The sequence below is a fragment of the Piliocolobus tephrosceles genome, chromosome 11 (genome assembly GCF_002776525.5).
Source record: "Piliocolobus tephrosceles isolate RC106 chromosome 11, ASM277652v3, whole genome shotgun sequence".
Classification (NCBI taxonomy): Eukaryota; Metazoa; Chordata; class Mammalia; order Primates; family Cercopithecidae; genus Piliocolobus; species Piliocolobus tephrosceles.
This window is the reverse complement of record NC_045444.1, coordinates 116736839-116761385: the sequence shown is the minus strand read 5'-3', so window position 1 is coordinate 116761385 and position 24547 is coordinate 116736839. Positions and strand designations below refer to the sequence as shown.

General features: G+C 39.1%; 1 protein-coding gene across 13 annotated transcripts in view; it reads right to left on the bottom strand.

Moving 5' to 3' along the window:
• Positions 1 to 24547, bottom strand: part of SP140 (SP140 nuclear body protein) — an 80865-nt gene that overhangs the window by 13733 nt on the left and 42585 nt on the right. For all 13 annotated transcript variants that reach the window (XM_026454916.2, XM_026454924.2, XM_026454909.2 and 10 more), the window contains 7 exons: positions 14230 to 14295; positions 12810 to 12890; positions 10124 to 10198; positions 7509 to 7604; positions 5286 to 5428; positions 3759 to 3806; positions 631 to 672 (listed from right to left, as the gene is read on the bottom strand). In XM_026454916.2, coding sequence (XP_026310701.1) covers positions 631 to 672; positions 3759 to 3806; positions 5286 to 5428; positions 7509 to 7604; positions 10124 to 10198; positions 12810 to 12890; positions 14230 to 14295 — 551 coding nt within the window. The remainder of the gene's footprint in view (positions 1 to 630; positions 673 to 3758; positions 3807 to 5285; positions 5429 to 7508; positions 7605 to 10123; positions 10199 to 12809; positions 12891 to 14229; positions 14296 to 24547) is intronic.

Sequence of the window (24547 nt, the reverse complement as noted above, 5' to 3'; positions counted from 1 at the left end):
GGTTTCAGTCGTAACCAGCTCAGCACACTAATGGCTTACCTGAGACCATCCATAGCATCTCTGTAAAGGACCCCTCACCCGGTATGTACTCCTTTACAGGGTTAATGGCAGGATCCACACCTTGAACATAATAGCCCAACCTGGCCTGTTCCTTCTGGCTGATGCTTATGACCATCTTCAGCTCTACCTGCAACTTGGAGTGCATTTTGGGGACTCTCCCTTTCACCCACACCCCTTACTTGAAAATGCTGTTATCCTTTCACATTTGCTCCTTCCCCCTACTCACCAGGCCAGCCCTACCCATTACCACTTCAAGCTCTGTCTCAAGAGACCTCAGTGGTATAGAGCTTAGCCTCCTACACTCACTTTCCAGGGGAAATAAGGAAATAAGGACATTGGAAGGTTTCTACTGAAACACATGGAAAGGGTGCTTTCACACTGAGACATCCAAGGCCCAGGCACATCTACCTGGCTTGGGTGATGCATCTGGCATTCTTCAGTCATCACACACAGCAACATACTCCAACTGAGACTGAACATGCTTCAGGGAACAGCAGTCATGACACAGAACATATCGCTGGAGAAAGGATTGGAATATTCTGGGGGTCATAGTTCAGAATTTATACTTACACAAAGGTCAACCGAGGTATTGTTGTGAGACTTCAGTATTCTCTGTTGAAAAAACAGAAAGATTGATTTACAATATTGAATGTAATGTTTCCATCTATCACTTGTTTAAATTTAAATAATCATCTTTGAAGGGATTCAGGAACCAATTGTAAAAAAATAATTGGGAAGAGAAGACCTGCAGACTGGGATGGCTCCAGTGGTTTAAGTTCTTAAGTAAGCAAACTGAAACCTGATATAAACAGTAAAATGAAACTAGAGACTCTACCAACTAGAATCTGCCATCTAACCTCTAATTATCTTTCCATGATAACCCAGTAAATTTAGTTTTTCTGACTTACCCCTTTGTTGGCCTCACTGTCTGGGCTGCTGCAGCAGAGTTCTCTGAACCTCTCCTTGTTCTGAGCGCTGCCCAATTCATGAATCACTCTTTGCTCAGATAAATGCTGTAAATTTTATTTTGTCTAAAGTTTTATTTTTTTAAACAGCCTTCCTTTTACCTCATATCTGATTTTTGGGGCCTATATATCTACTGAGAGAATAAAAAGTGCCCAAGTACTACTGTTCAGCCAAATGCAAGTCCCATTCCCTGCAGGGAATCTGGACCTAGTTTGCACAGGCCAATTCAGAGAAACTACTTGTCCTCTTACTCCAAGGGGCCCTCAGGCATATTTCCTAAACTTGGCCTTTGTGTCATCCCACCCAGAGGAGTTGCAATAATAATCAGGCTGAGGACTTATCCCCCACAGCCTCCTGGGATCAAAGGGCCCAGAGTCCTGGAGGCTGTGCAGTGTCCCAGAGAAGAAGAACACTGCTTTTTGCAGCTCCCCTAGGGACACAGCCCTGGTGATAAAATGCCTCCAAGGTCCTCTGTGCTGTAGCTCTTTTCCCTGAAACTCTCCCGCTCTCCCTTCTATCCAAATCACAAAAAGATGTCAGGTTGACTGACTTTTCAGAGGTAACCCACTATATTTATTTAGATGGCTTTTGGATATCCATTGCATGACTTGGCATCCTTCCCTTCTGGGATACAGACAGCTTTAGCTTCTATCTGTAGCCCAGGGAACAGAGGCCATAAACAAGTGTGATTCAAAGGACAAGCACTTGAGAGGTGACCTTGTCACTGAATGCCTCTCTGACTGGCCTAGAATCTCCAACCCAACACAGTTGTAATTCATTCATGTTGACAATAAATTTAAAACATTTTTTTTTGAGACAGAGTCTCACTCTGTCACCTAGGCTGGAATGCTATTATGAAATCACAGCTCACTACAGCTTTGACCTCCCAGGCTCAAGTGATCTTCCCACCTCAGTCTCCTGTGTAGGTGGGACTACAGGTGTGCACCATAATGCCGGGGTAATTTTTTTTTTTTTTTTTTTGGTAGAGATGGTATCTCATTATGTTGTTCATGTTGGTCTCAAATTTCTGGGCTTAAATGATATTCCCATCTCAGCCTCTCAAAATGCTGGCATTATAGGCTTAAGTGACCATGCTTGGCCGAAATAATTTTTGAGTTCAATCTTCTGTAATGGTCATTGGCATTTCGTAGGTACTTGATAATCATATGTTGAATGGGTGAATAAATGAATACTGATTCACTTAGAAATTACTGGAGGCCCTCAAGCAAACATTAGCATACAATGATTATTCTGGGTGAGTGTATCAGATTGTTTTACAATACCTCAGCTGCGACCAAAAGGTTTATGTGGCCCTTGCCATGAGCTAAGATGCCATCATGTGGCACTGGTAGTGACACTGAAATTTTCCAAAGCCAAATGGCTCTGCCTAGAAGCTCTGAGAGGCACAGAGGACCCATGGAGTTCATAATGGATCATGGATCTGCCACTTAAGGGATGTTCTGTTCTCCCCCGTGAGGAGACACAACATATAGAGGCAACTGGAGCTTGTTGCTGCTAAGTGTTGAACCCCAGAAGAGGGGGAGAGTCGGTTAGTTGGAAATGTCCAGCTCATTTGGGTCATCCAGGCTGAGTTACTTCTGGCACCTGGGGAAAGGTAGAGATGCTGGTCTTTAGTGTACTCACTGAATAGGTGATGTAATAGTTTCCCTTTGGGAAACCCAGTGGATGAAATATTTCAGTGGCTGAGAATTCAAATCAGCCAGTATATCTGATAATATAAATGCCTGAATCCTAGGTTCCCAGTGGAATATGAAGCTCAGTGGCTAGCTATGTGTGAGCTGTTTTAGAAGTCTGTGAATGTCTTGAATGCGCATTTCTACCTGAAGTGCATAAGGATGACATTTTTCTCCTCCCCCTCCTCAGGTTCTCATTCAAACCCAGTCTTGGAAAAATCATCACCTTGTCCTGAATCTACACTGCACTTAACCTATTTGTTTGTTGAGTTTTTCAAGAGAGGGAAAAATCACTTTCACAGGTAAAAAGCAGGTCTGCACAGTCCCTCTGGTAGAGCCAGAGGTGGCATCAACATAAAAGATTTTCCTGGTCAGCCCCTCCTATAAAATACATTTGCCTCTGGAGATCTTTGTCCTCAGTGGCACCATTGTGGTAACAGGAAATAATTTCATCTTGAGAAGACATTCTGTGTGTCTGTGTGTACATTTTTTTGGAAGGTGAAAGAGAATGTGAAGGATCAGAAAAGAAATATTCTTTCTGTTGCCTATTTAATGAAATGATATATGGTTTCATCATATATGTCTCAAATGGATGTGAGCAAACATCTGCTCCATCCTATTTCACTAAAGTTAAAAAATAGTAACTTCAATGAAAAAAATCTGAATTTTGAGTTGAAGATGGTCCTCTCACCTTATTATGAAATATTTTATGTATCCCATGACCATGCTTGACTTTCCAACTTTGACACCCTTAAAACATCTGCATCTATTGCTAAAACACATCCAGGAGGTCCATTTTGATGGCTCCTTATCATCTTCATATGAAATGATTGATCCAAAGAGGACCTAGCTTTATATTCATTTAGCATTGAAATTAGCAACTCTGAAGGAATACATGCAAAGTGTATTTTAAGGTGGGTAGTGATGAAGGTGAAAGCTTAATTATATTTACCCAATTTCAGACCCCATAAAATAAGATTTTGTGCATGTTAAATCAGTTATGTGACATGAAGCTGTAGAAAGCTATGTAATAATCACCTTTTTTTTCCTGTAATATATTCTTGGAGGATTAGGCAGAAATCCATTCTGAAAGACAAAAAGATTCAGGTATATGGTCAGCTTGTGTTTCTGTTTTGTGAGTCTGGCATTTCCAACCTCCTCCCAAATATTTCTACCTGAGTGTTCCACTGCCAGCTCAAACCCAGGGTGTCTAATGAGAAACCATCTCCCTCTCTTCATCTGTGCTTATTCTAGACTTCAATCAATAGAAGCCAGAAAAGCATCTTCAGGACCATTTTCCCTTCTCTTGTGCTTCTTTCCTAAGTCCTAAGAGGTTTTCCTTCACAATCTCATACCACCTATCACCTCTTTTCCAGTTCCACCAGTGCCACTCCAGCTGGAGTCCCTACACCACAGCTATCCAAGCAGCATACACTTACTGGCTGCTACTGGGTATCAGTAATTCTGATCAATCTTGGGCACATGAAGATGGGAAAACCTAAAGGGGTCTACAGACAAAAAGCACTCACAAAAGAATAAATATAAAACAGTGAATGAAAGGCCTTAGTAGAAAGGCCTTAGTAGAGGGCTCAGGAGCCCTGAGAAGTGATGACCCATGGCCAGGTCAATGAACATTCAGGAGGGGGTCACACTTGAACTGAGCATTCTGAATTGAGTATAGGTTTGCTAGGGAGAAAGCCCCATGGCTGTCTAAAATACTGTTTCACGGCCGGGCGCGGTGGCTGTCGCCTGTAATCTCAGCCCTTTGGGAGGCCGAGGAGACCTCCCACTGGACACCAGGAATTCGAGATCAGCCTGGCCGACATGGCAAAACCCATCTCTACTAAAAATATAAAAATTAGCCTGGCATGGTGGTGCACGACTATAGTTCCAGCTACTCGAGAGGCTGAGGCACAAGAATCACTTGAACCTTGGAGGCGGAGGTTGCAGTGAGCCAAGATTGAGCCACTGCATTCCTGCTTGGGCAACAGAGTGAGACTGTCTCCTAAAAATAAAATAAAATATTGCTTTAAATGTCATTTCCAATCCTAGAAGATTTCACTGAATCCTTGTTATCTCAATTATAGGTTTAAACTCCTTAGCCTGGCATTAAAGCCCTCCACAAACTGCCCCAATTGTTAAAGTATACCTAATTGCTCACAATCTGTGCTACCTAAATCCACAGAGCTACTTTTGCCATGGTTCTTGTTTGCATGGCATTCTGGCTTTTATGCCATTCTTTCTCTGAAGTGTCTTCTTCCACTGCTTGACTATCAACTCCTTTCTTTCTTTCAGTGCACAAAGCTGTCTGCATGCACCCTAGTCAGAATGACCCTTTCCTCCTTCAAGCTGCTGCATCTATCCTAATGGAGCCCCTGGTACAACATGGATGTGTTGCACTGTAGTGTGGTTATGGATATGGGGTCCCTCTCTCCTGAGTGAGAGGATAAACCCACTGGCATCAAGGCTTTAGCAATAACCTAACAAATAATTGGTGAATAAACAGTCTCCTCATTATTAGGGAACAAGAATGGACACAGGTCTGGCCTCTTGTCATTGGAATACCTCTATCAGCCATCGTAGGGGCCACCCGCCACAGCGCACACTCAGCTTCCAGTTCTTTGATCTTGCGTGGCCTCCTTTGGTTTCAAATTCCCTGGGGGTGAACCAATTTCCATCCTCACTCTGTATACACTTCACCAAGATTCCTGTAAGACCAGGGTAAGTTGACTCTGAGCCCTCTTTGTTCCCAGCACTCAGACTGTGGCCACTCACCACACTGGATCTAGAGCCACCTAATTTCTGATCAAGATCAATAGCAGGAGGGTCTGGCCTTCCCTCTCAGACTTCAGAGGCCTCAAGTCCAGCCTGAAAGTCCACTCTAAGGATATTTCCTGGTGGGGGTGCACATTTCTTTGACCTTCATCCATGAAGAAAGTGATGGTTGTCAACAAGAGCAACCTTTTAAGCGTTTCAAAAGCACTTACAGAAGGAAAAGCAAGTGATTCTGAAAGATCAGAGAATTCCAATTTTCTATTCAAATTTGGAAGTAGAGACCAGGCCTGAGTCTCCAGATGGCTGTGAGGGCAATGCTGGAGGCAGAATACTCAACTTGTGGCTACGGTCTCAGATGGGTGCCCTGTGGCTCAGGGGTCACTCCAGCAACATCTGCATTCTCAATTATAACATGTTTTGTGTAGTTTAGTGGCATTAGTGAACAGAGATTTTCACACCCCTGCAATCATGGGTAGCTGATATTAAAAAACTAACTGTGAAATGTTACCCAATAAAAAATTTAATTTATATGTAAAAGATAGTCACATGCTCAATACCATTAGCCATTAAGGAAACACAAAGCAAAACCACAATGAGATACCATGTCACACCCACTAGGATGATAGGATGACTGTAATAAGAAAAGACAGACGATAACAAAGTTGGTGAGCATGTAGAGAAACTGGAGACTTCACACACTGCCAGGAGGAATACAGAATAGTGCAGCCACTGTGAAAAACACTTTGGTGATCCCTCAATGAGTTAAACATAGAATTACCATATGATGCAGTAATTTCTCTCTTGAATATATACCCCAAATAATTGAAATATGTTTACACAAAACTTGTTACACAAATGTTCAGGACAGCATTATTTATAATAGCCAAAGAGTGAAAATAGTTCCAAATGATGAGTTTATAAACAAAATGTGGTATATCTATACAATAAATATATTATTTGTCAATAAAAGAAATGAAGTACTAATACATTCATTATGGATGAACTTTGAAAATACCACAATCAGTGAATGAAGGCAGTTAGGAAAGGGCATGTATTATAGGATTCCATTTCTAGAAAGGCCTACAATAGGCAAACTTATAGAGCAGAAAATAGATTAGTAGCTGCTTAGGTGGGAATGGGCATTGACTGCTAATTGACATGGGCTTTTCTTTTTAGTGTGGAACAAATTGTTCTAAAATTAGATGACAATGATGGCTGTACAATTCTGTGAATATACAAAAAATAGCTGATTTGTACACTCTAAGTGGTGAGTTGTATGATATGTGAACTATATCTCAGTAAAGCTGTTTAGAAATAGTCACAACGCAAACATTTCTGTTAACTGACGTCCAAAAAGTCATATTAAGATTGGTCTGAGATGATGGCCATTCTAATAGACATTTTTTGGCAAAGTTTTATAATTTACAGTAAAAACATGTAAATTTACATATTTTACATCAATATGTAAATTAATTCTCACAGCTACATTATGAGGCAGGTTTTTTCATTATTGTTCCTTCTCTTGGATGAGAAATTTCAGGTTCAGAAATGTTCCCTTCTCTATTCAGAATGGAACGGTCACTCCTCGCACAGCCAAGGCTGGAACTCAGGCTTCGTGATCCCAAATTCTGTGATCATCTCCCTATACCAAGCACCCTGCCCTGGTGATGGCACTCCAGAAGGGAGAGAGAATATGAAGGTCGAGGTTGAGGGCCTCTTCATTTTTCTGTCTGATTCAAAGTAAAATACATGACATTTTCCATCTGTGAACTCATGTTCCTGCACTTCTCTTTGGTTCTTTGGGCAACCCCTGAACACTCCATGTGCGAGTCAGCATCTAATGGGTGCGATTTCTTAAAGTCTGAAAATGTCATCTTAGAAATCCCTTCCTCCTTCCCTCAAGCCAAACTGGGGCCAAACTCCTTGAATGATGTGTAATTCACATGATAATTCCCCACTAATTGTGATGCCTTCAGATAGGAGCTGCAAATTAAAGAAGACCACGGAACCCACCTTGTTTCAATTTCTTCTTATGTAAAATTCCCTTCACCCCACCACAGGTCACTGGAAGTAAAGGAGCCTTAAAATCCACAGTTTCATCTCTTGAAGCTGAAAGAGAGGATTTCTTCATTCTGTTTCACTTTGCAAAGGCACATCCCCCCTCCCTCCCTACTGAGGTAATTCCTAGAAAGACACAAGGGATACTTAGGAAATTCTATTCCAAAAACCTCTAGAGTTTCAAAGTCTTTCTTCCAAGTGGCATTTTTGATACATAATTACAGAATGTCTACCCCAATTTCACCTTTCAAATTTCATACAAAATAGAATACTTTAGCAGAGAACTTAGACTTCAGTAAAACTGGTTTAACTCCTAATCTAGTAAGCTCCACTGATTCTTATATGACAATGAAACGCAGTTGCTGTCACTGTTCTGACAGGAGCTCTCCAGCTATGCTGCTTTGCTGCAGATAGGTAGCCTTAGATGAAGCCAGAGATCATATTCAATCTCCCCATTTGAGCACTGACAGGGCAAGCAGGGAGAGGGTAATGATAGGATAACCTAATGGAGATGATGTCTGCCTTCTATTTTTGTTCTCTGCTTTAGTTCATTTCTCCGTCCTGTCAGCTTTCCCTGTAGCTGAGAGAAGAGCTCAGGGAGCTCTAGAATAATCTGAAAATTATATGGGGTGGCAGGTGGGGGACTGGAGACCTGATTTCACAGAGAAGGGGGTGTAAGGTCTTCAAAGGAACTCCAGGAGGGTGAGCAGTGAATCCTTCCCTTCCAACCAAAGGTGTAGGGCCAGGCATGGTGGCTTACACCTGTAATCTCAGCACTTTGGGAGGGCGAGGCAGGTGGATCACTTGATATCAGGAGTTCAAGACCAGCCTGGCCAACAACAAAACTCTGTCTCTACTAAAAATACAAAAATTAGCCAGGTATGGTGGTGCCCACCTGTAATCCCAGCTAGTTGGGAGGCTAAGTCAGGAGAATTGCTTGAACCTGGGAGGTGGAGTCTGTGGTGAGATCACACCACTGCACTCCAGTCTGGGCAACAGAAGTCATGATAAACAGGGGAGCTGTCCTTCGTCCTGAGACAAATTTTTAGAAAGGCAGACTATTAGGACTGGGATAGACTTATAAGAAAGATGGTTGGCCTACCTATAGAATGGAAGAAAATTTTTGCAATATATCTCTCTCACAAAGGGCTAATATCCAGAATCTACAAGAAACTTAAAACAAATTTACAAGAGAAAAACAACCCCATCAAAAAGTGGGCAAAGGATATGAACAGACACTTCTTAAAAGAAGACATTTATCCAGCCAACAAACACGAATAAAAGCTCATCATCACTGGTCATTAGAGAAATGCAAATCAAAACTACAATGAGATACCATCTCAAGCCAGTTAGAATGGCAATGATTAAAAACTCAGGAAACAACATAGATGCTGAGGAGGACATGGAGAAATAGGTACGCTTTAACACTGTTGGTTGGAGTGTAAATTAGTTCAACCATTATGGAAGACAGTGTGATGATTCCTCAAGGATCTAGAACCAGAAATACCATTTGACCCAGCAATCCCATTACTTGTTATACCCAAAGGATTATAAATCATTCTACTATAAAGACACACACGTGTGTGTGTTTATTGCAGCAGTGTTCACAATAGCAAAGACTAGGAACCAACCCAAATGTCCATCAATGATAGACTGGATAAAGAAAATGTGGCACATATACACCATGAAACACTATGCAGTCATAAAGAATAATGAGTTCATGTCCTTTACAGGGACATGGATAAAGCTGGAAATCATCATTCTCAGCAAACTAACACAGGAACAGAAAACCAAACATCATATGCTCTCACTCATAAGTAGGAGTTGAACAGTGAGGACACACTGACACAGGGAGGGGAACATCACACACTAGGGCCTATCAGGAGTTGGGAGCTAGGGGAAGGATAGCATTAGGAGAAATACCTAATGTAGATGATGGGTTGATGGGTGCAGCAAACCACCATGACACATGTATACATATGTAACAAACCTGTACATTCTATACAGGTATCCCAGAACTTAAAGTATAAAAAAAGAAAAAGAAAGAAAGATGGTTGGCCTAATTCATGCTCTTGCTTTCCAGATGAGAAAACTGAGACAAAGAAACTCAAGTGATCAGCCTAAGCCCACACAAAGAAGAAGAAAGTCTTAGGACACAGATCTCTAATCACAACTCTGCTTCACCCTTAGAGTACAACCTGTGGCTTTCTGTGTAGCCAGAGGAAGGCCAGCTAAATCTCTTATGGGTTATACCCTTTGTATGGCAATGAACTATCTCCAGCCTTGAAATTTATCATTTCAGTGAAAGTAGCCTTGAAATTTATCATTTCAGTGAAAGTAGCACTTTAGTGGTCCCTGGGTCCCTGGGGTCTGGTTGTAGATGCATCACCAACTTACTTCCTTCTTTCCTTGACACATTTTGGAAAATGACTAAATAGGATAAATTTCTCACTAGTTAGTACAGCTTCATAAAACAATTAAGGAAATGGGTTCATTACTGAAAGTACAGTGTACTGCACAGGAAATTAGATGTTTAGTTATTGAAAGCACATTCCTCTTTCCATTTTTACCTCTTGATCGGACTCTTTTCTGTGGAGCTCTGTCACTCTGAGTGAAGTGGGTTCTAGGTTTGCCTCTCTTTCTCCCTGAGAAAGTAGAATAATATAATCACAGTCATTTATGAGTATCTGTATTACACATATTACAGCTTTTCAAAAAGTCCATTTAAATGTAACTTTCCAAAAGCCTGTTTAATGTATAAATAAAAAGATTTAAACCCTAGCCTTTAAGGTATGAAGAATGAGATAGCTAATATTAGGGTCACTTTACATTTCATTTTCCTATTCTTATATTAGGAAAAAGACTAATTGAAATCAGTATTTCACATATATCTCAAGCAAAAGCATAAATGCTTCATTCCATATTTTGAAGGTTGATTTCATATTTCATTTCAAATATATATATTTGAAATATATATGGCATATAATACATGTTAAACACACATCCACTAATTTATTTAATCTTTGCAAAATAAAAATGATAATTACGGTCATTAGAGAAACTAAAATATTCAGAGAAAATTGAGACAAAACTACAAAATTAAGTGAAGGCATTTGGGTTTCTCTTAGCAGAGACAAAAATAAATGGCAGTTCTGTGAGTTAAGGGAAACCCTATTAGGTGTTCCATAGCTGAGATGTATGCTGCACGTACCACATGGAGGGACGATATTCATACCTTTGTGCTGAAAGTAATAGTAAATGTGACCAGGGCTTTGTCCACATGACTTTGGAAAAAAGAAATATTGGGATTTAAGAAACGAATCAGAAGAAAATTAACCATGAGGAATGGGTAGAATTGAGACTTTCACAGCCTTCATTCCAAATGGTAATTAAGGATTGACATGGCAGACGCTGCGGCCGACGAGGTTCTCCCATGTGCGTGTTAATTGGCTGTGGGTGAGCATCTCAAGGTTTACTATTGTTCAAATGTGTTTTATTTTCCAAGGCAGGAAAGCAAAATGTTCCTTCCTTCTTGTGTTGGATGTCCACCATCCAATGACCTGGACCATATGGGGGTGCTGGTCAGGGTCATGTAGGCCCATGAGGAAATATTTTCCAGCCTACTCATTCCTAAGTACTATAAATGCTAAGCATATCATGAGCATATTAGGCCACCAAAGTAAAAAGGAGCAACCAGGCCCAAAGTGGACCTATGGCTTGGAAATGAGAATTTCATGGGCAAAATTGAGAAAGTCCCAAGCAAGTAGGTTGAGTTGAGCACCCACATCCTAGGACAATGCATTAGTCCATGTATGCAACCATAGAAAGAGTTAGTGGAACTGATGACACCAGGTTCAGCCTTTCACTCACATGCAGGTTGTAGAAGTAAAGCTCTATTTTCAAAATAAGTCAAGCTGTGATGCCTGACCCCTCTCCTTCCCTTGCGGGGCAGTTGATGAAAGCATCTCATGGAAGAAAGAGCTAGTGATTGTGCATCAACACTTGTAATTTCATTTCACGGCTGCACCTGTCAGGCAAGACACCTCCACCCTCTGATCTCACCCCTCTCTCTCACCTCCCCAAATCCTGGATAGGACCAAGCCAATAGCTATGGAGTGGGGGTAGGGCCAAAAGAGAATAAGAGAAGACACTGACCATGTCACCCCCAACTATATGTGCTCCAGACTATGTCTTGCCCAGGCTGAAGGAGGGAAGGTGCTTTATTGTTTTTGTTTTTGGTTTTTTTTTTTGCCTTCATCATGAAGTCTCCATTAATTCTTTTTTTTTTTTTAATTATACTTTAAATTCTAGGGTACATGTTCACAACGTTCAGGTTTGTTGCATATGTATACATGTGCCATGTTGGTGTACTGCACCCATTAACTTATCATTTACATTAGGTATATCTCCTAATGCTATCCCTCCCCCTCCCCCCACCCCACGACAGGCTCCGGTGTGTGATGTTCCCCATCCTGTGTTCAAGTGTTCTCATTGTTCAATTCCCACCTATGAGTGAGAACATGTAGTGTTTGGTTTTCTGTTCCTGTGGATGCTGAAGAGGATGTGGAGAAATAGGAACACTTTTACACTGTTGGTGGAACTGTAAACTAGTTCAACCATTGTGGAACACAGTGTGGCAATTCCTCAAGGATCTAGAACTAGAAATATCATTTGACCCAGCCATCCCATTACTGGGTATATACCCAAAGGATTATAAATTACGCTGTTATAAAGATACATGCACACATATGTTTATTGTGGCACATTCACAATAGCAAAGACTTGGAATCAATCCAAATGTCCATCAGTGATAGACCGGATTAAGAAAATGTGGCACATATACACCATGGAATACTATGCAGCCATAAAAAAGGATGAGTTCATGTCCTTTGTAGGGACATGGATGCAGCTGGAAACCATCATTCTCAGCAAACTATCACAAGAACAGAAAACCAAACACCTCATGTTCTCACTCATAGTTGAGAACTGAATAATGAGATCACTTGGACACAGGAAGGGGAACATCACACACCGGGGCCTATTGCGGGGTAGGGAGCGCAGGGAGGGATAGCATTAGGAGATGTACCTAATGTAAATGATGAGTTAATGGGTGCAGCAAACCAACATGGCACACGTACACATATGTAACAAACCTGCACGTTGTGCACACGTACCCTAGAACATAAAGTATAATAATAAAAAAAAAAATGTATTGACCTGTAGGGCAAAGGGAAAGCGGCACAAACTTTATCTTACCCCTAATCTTGGAAAGGCCTTTCAGATTCACGTTCGCCTTCTTTTCATTCAAGACCACCTGGCCATCGGCTTTGCTGTTTTCTGGGGTTAGGCAGGGGAAAATGTATTAATAGAACTGGGCAGAAAAACTGACAGGCTGGACCAAAAGCAAGTGAGGGAGTCCTGGGTTTCATTCTGGATCCCCTTTTTTCAGACGCTCAGACAAGGAACCTCAAGCAGGTGTCCAGAGCATTTTCTGCTTTTGAGATTGTTGACTTTTAAGTTATACACAGGATTTAATTGTACATTGAAATCTCTTAGAATTTGTCTACATACACACAGACTTAAATGAAAATGTTATAATGATTCAGTCCAAACAAATTTTCAATTTGAAAACAGCCATTCTTAAAATGCATGCAGTCCCTTTTTTTTTTCTTTCTAAACAAAGCTGTCACATCCACCAACCAGGCAGCCACATCAACTGGCAAGATTGGTAAAAATTAACGATTTTCAATAGGACTCTAAAATCTTACTATTTTAGATCCACTGATTCAAAATTGACAATCATTTAGAAAATGAGACTTAGCCTTTATCGTCTAGAAGAAAGGAAGTCCTCAGACCATGACTAAAATAAATTTCCAAGATTTCGGGGCCTGATTATAAAGAACATATGTATCTACAGGAAATTCAGAAAATAAAATGATATGAAACATCACCATCTGGAGATAACCACAGATGAGAATGGCTATTTCCAGATGATGATTTGTACAAAAATATTCTCCTAGTCTTTTCTTTTTGCATATGTTACTTTTTGAGTAACACTTTTTCATTAAAAATGTTGGAGATTTATAATATTTTAATATACACACATACATTTGAAAACCACAAATAAAAATATAAACATCGCCTCTATTACACTGACCAAATGTAACCACCACATATATTTTTATGAATGAACTGTCATCCACTTTTCTATATTTATGTCTCTTTATATGAACAGATAAATAATTACATGTGCATATATCAGGGTACATAAAAATATACTTCAGAAGTATAAATTTCACATAAAATATGGTTATACATATATATATTTTTACAATTGTGCACACATACACATACACCCTGATTTCTTCATTTAATCCTCTTAGGAATGTCCTTCCAAATTAATAAAAATTTCTTGAGCTAGGAAAGAAAGTCATACTGAGGATGATAACACCTCCTTATTAACTGTGGGCCTCTGGACTATTACATGCATGAGAAACCATTTTGTTGAAGCCATTGCATTCTCAGGCCTCTTTGTCACAGCCTGTTAGTCTACATCCTAACAGATACAGGAGGTACAGAACTCTCCTGGCCCTCGGGAACCGCAGGCCTTCAAGAATACAATGGGCAGTGCCCTAATAAACTCAAAAGCTGTAACGACCTCACTTTGCCTGCTTACCATTTTGTTGGACGTTTTTCTGCATTCTCCTTCTTACTCTGGTCCAGCCATGCCCCCTCTTTTTTCCTTCAAACCAAAGAGAATAAAGTTAATTATGCAGCGGTATAAATATAATTATTTGAGTTTTATATGCCAGTAAGATTAAAGATTTTTTTTCATACTTTGGTCTGCAGGAATGGGGCGAAATACTTTAGGATCAGTGTAGCAGTGTGGAGGTTGAGTACAGCATTATGTTTTACCTCTGCATGAGCCTTGGGCCATGGGCTTTGGAGAGACTATAGGAGATGACCTTCCTTGAAACAAAATTTTTAATAGAAAATTAACTCTTGCTGGCACCTTAGAGTGAATGATAACTGTTGTTCCATGTTCCTTTTTCAAGTGTTTGTTGTGTAAATGCAAATGTGCAATGAGAAGGCATCCTCCTTGAAGCCTTCTCACTATAATATTATGTTATAAATAATATTCTCACTATAATATTATGTTATAAATAATATTCTCACTATAATATTATGTTATAAATAATATTCTATATTGGAAGTTGGGAGATATTCTGAACTTGATGTGGAGAGCTTTCATTATGTAATTACATACTCATTATAGAATCCCTATATAATTTCATTAAATAATCGCAGCAGTGCCTGTACACTGTCAGGCTGCAGAGCAGCTGACTCCAGGAATGCTATTGTGACCCCAGAAACTCATCAATGTCCTGAATCTGGCTGTCTGGACCATTTGCAGTCTGATGTGCCCTTTATCAGAAAAGTGACTCCACAGTGCACTGATTTTCTGACTGTCCCTCATCTCCTCCTGTCCGCACACTGTGGGAGGGCAGTAGGCTCACGGAAGGGAGCAGCCCCCAGAAAGGGATCATCTCCTTCCTGGATAGTGACCAGGACAGAAGTGGTGGGGATTGCAAGTGTTCTGTAGACCTATCTTGAAGATTCAGGATTCTGTTGTGACCATTCCTAGGGATGATGCCTCATCCTTTCCCCTACCAGCCTGGTGGGTATGGCCTTCAAAGAGCCTAGGGATTCAGATTTAACTCCAGACACACTTTATGAAAAATGCTTTTCCTCTACTATCTAATTTTGTAGATGGAAAGTCTAAGTGAGAAAAGGAGATGATTAGGATAAAAGATGAAGGTACAGCCACTGTATAGCAGATTTTGCAGCAGTGAAGCAAGAGCAAAAATCCAGACATCTAAAGAGGTATGGGAGAAAGAGGAGCATTGGTGATATCTGTCTTTCAGAAGAACCCAAGGATCCTTTGTCCAGAAGGAAAACACCCTGCTCCAGTGCTCCCACCTCTGAGAATGCTGGGTCAGCCTCTCTGCACCAGCCTTGAGACAGCAGGGGCTGGGTCCAGCTTCTGAGGTCCCACATTGAACCCTCTAGACATTGTCCCTACCACTATTCTCAGTCATTTGTTAGAGGGGAGCTGCCACCTAGTTGGTGTCATGGACAAATAGGACAGATTGGACAGACTGTCCTCAAGCAGTGCCCCCCACATGCCCACCCTCTCCCTGGCCACACACACAAACAAATCAAAGATGAACAGAACTCAGAACTCCAAGGCTTACAGCCAGCCAGGAACCATGTAGGAGACACTGTTCACCTTCCCCCTTACTAATGTACATACCACTCAGGGAAGCGCAACAATTGTGTACACTTCCCTTCTGGGAGCCCCACGTGTGCCCTGGGGATTGTACTTCTTGTATGAAAGCCAGGCACTAATTGCCTCCCTCATGTAAGGACTTGTACCTTAGAGGTGGTCATAAGGGACCTAAATCGTTTACAGTTTATGAAATATGTGTGTGTACGGGTGTGTGTGTAGATATGGGGTCTCACTATGTTGTCCAGGCTGGTTTTCGAACTCCTGACCTCAAGTGATCCTCCTGTATTGGCCTCCCAAAGTACTGGGATGACATGAGTGAGCCACTGCACTGGGTCAAGATTTGTTAAATGTTGTAGGAAAACAATTGAATGGATGTGGACCCATGGGTCCGACTAATCAGAGTGACTGATGGGGTAGTGTCTTCACCGGGAAATTTGCCAGAAGCAAAAATGTGGGGTGAATTTGGTGGAAGGCCATTCTCCATGGCATTTCTACATGCCTCAGAGTATCACTTCAAGGATATTTGAATAGCAAAGCAGTCTTGGAAGCCAGAGATCATGTAGCCTCCAGATTATAGGGCAAATGTATCCCCGACCAGTATAAAATAGACAACATCTCCCTCCTTAGACATTTTCCAGAGGAGATGCCTCCAGAAGAGATTTGCTTAAGATTCTTCTGCTGCAGCATACACGTGTGAGTGCAGCATCCACCTGGGCTTGCTCTGCACCATCCTTTTTCTGGGTCTTGGGGGGAAAGAACTGATGTGTCTACTCTATATCCCAGCAATTTTGTTCCCAGGTATTTACGCAAGAGGTATGAAAAAACAGGAAGATTCCTACAAGAATGTGCTCAGCAGAGTTTTCATAATAGCAAAAAACTTAAAAAACTCAAGGTGTCCATGAATAGAATTATAAACAAAATTTGGCATATCCAGATAATGTACACTACTTAGCAATGAAAAAGAACAAACTACTGAGACATCCAACAATATGGACGAATCTCAAAAACATGCTGTGTGAAATAAATCCCACTCTAAAGAGAATATGCTATAAAACCTTATTTATATAAAGTTTTAAAAAACCCAAATTATCATAGTTAAAAAGAAGAGTGGTGATTGCCCTGATGGGTAGTGGATGAGATACACCGGACAGGGCATAAGGAACCTTTCCAGGTGATGGTCATGTTCTGTATCTTGATAAGAATTTTGATGGTGCAGAAAAATGCAGTTACAAGAACTCATCAAATGGTATACTTAATACTTGTGCATTTCATTGTAAATTTTATCTTAAGAAAATAATTCTAAATAAATATTGAACTCTAGTTAATGATATACATGCCAACGTATTTGAAGGGGAAGAGTGCTAATATCTGCAGCCTTGAAATGTTTCAAACTTGACCACGGGTTAGTGAGTGGATACAGAAATGCATAGATGAATAGAAAAGTGATAAATCAGGAATGATACCATGTTAATTGTGAATCTATGTGAAAGTATATTGATGTTTAGTGTACAATTCTCCCAAGGCTTCTGTATGCTTAAAATTTTTGTGTTTAAATTTTAGGGGAAAAAAGCTTTTAGAGAGAAAGGACAGAATATTTACCAAGAAGTTACAGTTAGTTACAATAAGAAAATAATTTTTATCAGCCACACCATAGATCCAGAAAATAATATAGTAATCACTTTACTATACTGAGAAGAAATAAATTATCAACCTAGAAGTTTTAATGTAGCTAAAAAGTTCTATCAAAGTAGAGACAAAGTTGTACATCCAACACTTAGAGAGTTTACCACTTAGAGATCACTCACTAGAAAAAACAAAGAATTTACTTCAGCTAGACAAAAAGTGAAACCGAAGAAAAAGAACAATGGTGAGCATACAAAATAATTGTTTAAAATTAAGTAAATATCAACTGTAAAAATGATAATAGTTTCAAAATTTATAGTTAAAAATAAAATATTAAACAATAGCCAAAATGGTAGAAATGGGGTGTTCAGTTTGTAGTGAAATCATGATAAGCTCCTTGTTATCTTTTGGGATTGGGGCATAATTTAAAACATTACAGAAATTTTATGTTTAATTTCTAAACTAGCAGGGAGAAAGAGGAGAATATATAGTTTTATACCAATCCATTAGAAAGCAGGAAGGAGACACGAAAAACACAAATAAAGAATGGTCAACAATACCACAGAAGATATAGGTCCATATACATCTGGAATCTCAATAAATGTAAACAAATTTAAATTTACCTATTAAGAAGCTAGGATTATCAGACAAAATTACAAAAGTTAAGTGCAGTTACAAGAGACATAAAAGAAAGCTGAACAAGAGGGCATCACATAAAGTGAGTGAAAAATATTTTTAAAAAACCATAAAAGTTTGCGTAACAATGTTAGTACTCAGCCAAAGAGATTTTAAGGCAAAAGCATTAACAGGGATAAAGCAGAATGCTGTATAATGACAAAAGAAAAACATCCATTGAGAAGTTATAAATTATGAATAGCCTCAAAATATTTAAAGTAAAGCAACAAAATAAAGAGGAATTGGCAAATATACAACCATGTGTGAGAATTTAACACATTTGTATGCAAATCTGATGAAGCAAATAAAATTTAAATTACTATGGACACGAATTTAAACAACAAAGTTGTGCTTGATAAAAAAGATACACATGGAGTGAAGCCAGAGCCTAACAAATAGTTCAAATGTACATTATTCTCAAGGGGCAGAAAACATTTACAAACATTGACTACACATTAGGTTGCCAAAAAAAAACAAAAAACAAAAAACACCTTAGTTTAGGGGTGGTATATGCCTGTATTGCCACTTATTTGGGAGTCTGAGGCAGGAGAATCACTTGAGCCCAGGAGTTTAAGGCCATCCTGGAACACACAGTGAGGTCCCATCTTTTAAAAAACAAACCAGCAAAAAACAGATCAGCTGTTGTCAAGAAACAGAGAATGGAGAGAAGAATACAAGTGGACTTTGGGGTGATGGAAATGATACATGTCATGATTGTGGAGGTATTTACATAACTGCACACATTTGTTAAAACAAATTTGATTATACCTTAAGGTGATTAATTTGTTTTATGTAAATTACAGTTCAATAAAGCAGAGAAGAAAAGTGGATGTGTGGAACATCTACATGAAGAAAATTCTGTTATTGGTGTCCTTATCAAAGATTACTTGAACATACATGCATGAGTTTATTTCTGGGTTCCCTATTCTACTGCATTGGTTTATGTGTGTTTTTATGCCACTACCATACTGTTTTGATTACTCTTGCTTTGTAACATAGTTAAAATTAGACAGTATGATGCCTCCAGCTTTGTTTCTTTTTTTTTTTTTTTTCAAAATTACTTTGCCTATTTGGAGTCCTTTATGATTTGATACAAATTTTAGGATTCCTTTTACCTATTTCTGTGAAAAATGTCATTTAAATTTTGATAGAGATTTCATTGACTCTCCAGATCACTTTGGGTGATATGGACATTTTAACAATATTCTTCCAGTTCTTCAACATGAGATATCTTTCCATTTATTTGTATATTTTTCAATTTCTTTCATGAATGTCATAGTTTTCAGTGTGCAAATATTTCACCACTTGTTAAATTGGTTCCTATTTTATTCTTTTTGTGGCTATTGTAAATGGGATTGTTTTCTTAATTTATTTTTTGGATAGTTCATTGTTAGTGCAGAGAAACACAACTGATCTTTGAATCCTGCAACTTTACTGAATTCATTTGTTAGCTCCAACAGTTTTTTGATGGACTTTATAGTGTTTTCTACGTAGAAGATCATGTCACCTGCAAACAGAGACAATTTAACTTCTTTCCAATTTGGATGCCTTTTTTTTTCTTGCTTACTTGCTCTGACCAGGCCTTACATCACTATATTGAACACAGATGTATTTTCATATGAAAGTTATGTTTACACTGTACTGTAGTATATTAAGTGTGCGGTAGCATTGTGTCTAAAATAAAATGAACATATCTTAAACATACTGTATTGCTAAATGTAATGCTCATGATCACTTGAGCCTTCAGTAAGTCATAATCTTTTTGCTGGTGGAAAGTCCTGCTTGGATGTTGGTGGCTACTGACTGACCAGGGTGGTGACTGATGAAGGCTGAGGTGTCTGTGGACATTTCTTAAAGTAAGACAAAAATGAAGTTTGCTGCATTGATTGGCTCTCCCTGAAAGATTTCTCTGTAGCATGTAATGCTATTGAGTACCATTTTATCACAGTAGATCATCTCAAATTCTGCTGCTGCTTTATCAACTAATATTTTCTAAATCCTTTGTTGTCATTTCAACAATGTTCACAGCATCTTCACCAGGTATAAATTCCATCTCAAGAAACTGCTTTCTTTGCTCATTCATAAGAAGCAACTCCTCATCCACTCAAGGTTTATCATGAGATTGCAGCAATTCAATCACATCTTCAGGCTCCACTTCTAAATTTGGTTCTCTTGGCTGTTTCTGCCACATTTGCAATTACTTCTTCACTGATGTCTTGAACCCTTTAAAGTCATCCATGAGGACTGTAATCAGCTTCTTCTAAATTCCTGTTAATGTTGATATTTTGACCTCCTCTCATGAATCATGAATGTTCTTATGATATGTAAAATGGTGAATCCTTTCCAGAAGTTTTCCAATTGACTGCCCAGATTCATCAGAGGAATCACTATGTATAGAGACAGCTATAGCATTACAACATGTATTTCTTAAATATTAAGACTTGCTAGTTGAAATTACTCTTCGATCCATGGGCTGCAGAATGGATGTTGTGTTAGCAGGCATGGAAATAACATTAATCACCTGTACATCTCCATCAGAGCTCCTGGATGACTAGGTGCACTGTCAATGAACAGTAATACTTTGAAAGGAATCTTTTTTTCTGAGGAGTATGTCTCAACAGTGGGTTTAAAATATTCAGTGAACTATGCTGTAAACAGATGTGCTGTCATCTGGGCTTTATTCCAATTATACAGCACAGGCAGAGTAGACTTAGAATAATTCTTAAGGGCCCTAGGATTTTCAGAATGATGAATGAGCATTGGCTTCAAGTGAAAGTCACCTGCTCCATTAGCCTCTAACAGACTCAGCCTGTTCCGTGAAGCTTTGAAACCAGGCATTGTCTTCTCCTCTGTAGCTCTGACAGTTCTAGATGGCATCTTCTTCCAATAAAAGGCTGTTTAGTCTACACTGTAAAACTGTTGTTTAGTGTAGCCACCTTCATCTATGATCTTGGCTAGATCTTCTGGACAACCTTCTGCAACTTCTCCATCAGCATTTGCTCCTTGCACTTTAATGTTATGAGACAGCCTCTTTCCTTCAATCTCAGGAACCAACATCAACTAGCCACAAACTTTTCTCATGCAGCTTCCCACATCTTTCAGCCTTCATAGAATGGAAGAGAGTTTAGGCCTCACTCTGGATTAAGGTTTGGCTTAAGGAAATGTTGTGGCTGGTTGGATCTTCTATCCAGACCACTCATACTTTCTCCATATCAGCAATAAGTCTGTTTCACTTTCTTATCATTCATGTGTTCACTGGAGTAGCACTTCATAACTTGGTTAATTGTTTGCTGCAACAGGCCTAATTTTCAGCCTATTTTGGCTTTTGACATGGCTTCCTAACTAAGCCTCATCATTTCTAGCTTTTTATTTAAAGTGAGACACATGTGACTCTTCCTTTAACTTGAGCCTTTAGAGGCCATTGTAGGATTATTAATTGACTTAATTTCCATATATATATTTTTTTGTCTCAGGAAAGAGGAAAGTCCAAGAGAGGGAGAGAGACCGGGGAACAGCTGGTCAGTGAAGCAGCTGAAACACACACAACATTTATTAGGTTTGCCATCTTATACGAACACAGTGTGTGGTGCCATAGACAGTTAGAATAGTAACATCAAAGATCAGTGTTGTCACTGGTCATACTACCATAACAGGAATAATAATAATAATAAAGTTTGAAATCTTGCGAGAATTACCAAAATGTGACAGAGACACCAAGTGAGCACATATTGTTGGAAAAAGGGCACCAATAGACTTTTTTTGACACAGGGTTGTCACAAACATTCAATTTGTAAAACTCACAATATCCTCAAAGTACAACAAAGAGAAGTGCAATCTAATGAGATGTGCCTGTACCACAAAGAAACCTAAAAGAATAACATCAAATATGACAACACACATAGGTGACATTCAGTATATGTCATATGTAAGTATTCCTGTTGTCCTAAAGTATGGGGGAAAAAAGACAATACACTGGCAAAATATAAATTCCAGGCACTCATAGAAGAAGAAACAAAAATGGCCAATAACAAATGAAGAATGCTCAGCTGCACCAAAAATGAAAGCAATGCAAGTTAAAATAGGAATGAAATAAAATGTTTTTTACAGTTAAGTTGGCAAGATATTAAATGTTTATAGTATCTACTGCATGTTATATTGATTTAAAGAGAAATGTAATGGTTTAAATGTATTCATTTAGATATATTACATAATTCTAAACGTGCTAATAAAACATAGAAAAAAATGGAAATATGTACAGCAAAGTTTATGGGAATATGTATTTTAAAATCAGGAAAAAACAGCATAAAAGTGTAAATAATTTGAAAAAATATAAATTGTTTAGAAGATCGAATATAACCATATAGGGTGAAAAAAAAATTTTTTTTTTTTTGGTCTTACAAGAGGTATTGCTGCTGTAATAAATTACCATAAACTTAGCGACCAAAAAAATCACAAATTCATGGTCTTATAATTCTGTCGGTTGGAAATCTGACACGCACCTCACAGGGCTAAAATCAATCAAGGTGTCTGCAGGGCTTTGCTCCTTTCTGGAGGCCACAGAGGAGCCTTTTCCAGCTTCGGAAGGTTGCCCACATTCTTTAGTTGACGGACCCCTGCATCCATCTCCACATCCGACTCTATTCTCTCTGACCATTCTTCCATAGTCACACGTCACTCTCTTGACAGGAGGATATGCCCATGTGATCTTACCTCAAGCTCCTTAACTTAATCACATCTTCAAAGTCCCTTTTGCCATGTAAAGTAACAAATTATAGGTTCTAGGGGATAGGACATGGACATCTTTGTTTCTCTTGGTACAAAACCCTCAAGAACCTTATGGATCTCCTGCATATATCATGGGGATTTCCTCCATCAGACATGAAGCTTCCCCACAGATCTTTCCTAGAAGTTCACACATCTATTTTTTTTATATATACTTTAAGTTCAAGGATATATGTGCAGGTTTGTTACACAGGTAAACATGTGTCATGGGTGTTTGTTATACAGATTATTTCATCACCCAGGTATTAAGCCTAATACCCATTAGTTATTTTTCCTGATCCCCTCCCTCCTCCAACCCTTCACCTTCTGATAGGCCTCAGTGTGTGTTGTTCCCCTCTGTGTGTCCATGTATTCTCATCATTTCATTACCACTTACAAGTGAGAACATGTTGTGTTCGATTTCTGTTCCTGTATTAGTTTGCTAAGGATAATGGTCTCCAGCTCCATCCATATCCCTGCAAAGTACATGATCTTATTCTTTTTGTTATGGCTGCACAGTATTCCATGGTGAATATGAACCACATTTTCTTTATCCAGTCTATCATTGCTGGACATTTAGGTTGATTCCGTGTCTTTGCTATTGTGAACAGTGTTGCAATAAGCATACATGTGCATGTGTCTTTATAATAGAATGATTTATATTCCTTTGGGTATATACTCAGTAATAGGATTGCTGGGTCAAATAGTATTTCTGGCTCTAGGTCTTTGAGGAATCGCCACACTGTCTTCCACAATAGTTGAGCTAGTTTACACTCCCAGCAACAGTGGGTATAAGCATTCCTTTTTCTCCACAACCTTGTCAGTATCTGCTGTTTTTAGACCTTTTAATAATAGTCATTCTGACTGGTGTGAGATGGTATCTCCTTGTAGTTTTCATTTGCATTTCTCTAACAATCAGTGATGCTGAGCTTTTTTTCATATGATTGCTGGCTGCAAGTATGTCTTCTCTTGAGAAGTATCTCTTCATGTCCTTTGCCCACTTTTTAATGGGGTTGTTTTTCTTATAAATTTGTTTAAGTACCTTATAGATGCTGGATGTTGGATCTTCATCAGATGCATAGTTTGCAAAAATTTTCTCCCAGTCTGTAAGTTGTCTATTCACTCTGATGATAGCTTCTTTTGCTGTGCAGAAACTCTTTAGTTTAATTAGATCCAATTTTTCAATTTTTGCTTTTATTGCAATTGCTTTTGGCGTCTCTGTCATGAACTCTTTGCCCATGCCTATGTCCTGAATGGTATTGCCTGGGTTTTTATAGTTTTCCAGGGTTATACTATAGTTTTATAGTATTCCAGGGTTTTTATAGTTTTGGGTTTTACATTTAATTCTTTAATCTGTCTTGAGATAATTTTTATATATGGTGTAAGGAAGGGGTCCAGTTTCAATTTTCTGTATACAGCTAGCTGATTATCCCAGTACCATTTACTGAATAAGGAAACCTTTTGCCATTGCTTGTTTTTGTCAGGTTTGTTGAAAATCAGATAGTTGTAGGTGTTTGGACTTATTTCTGGGTTCTCTCTTCTGTTCCACTGGGCTATGTGTCTGTTCTTGTACCAGTACCATGTTGATTTGGTTACTGTATTAGTCCATTTTCACACTGTTAATAAAGACATACCCAAGACTGGG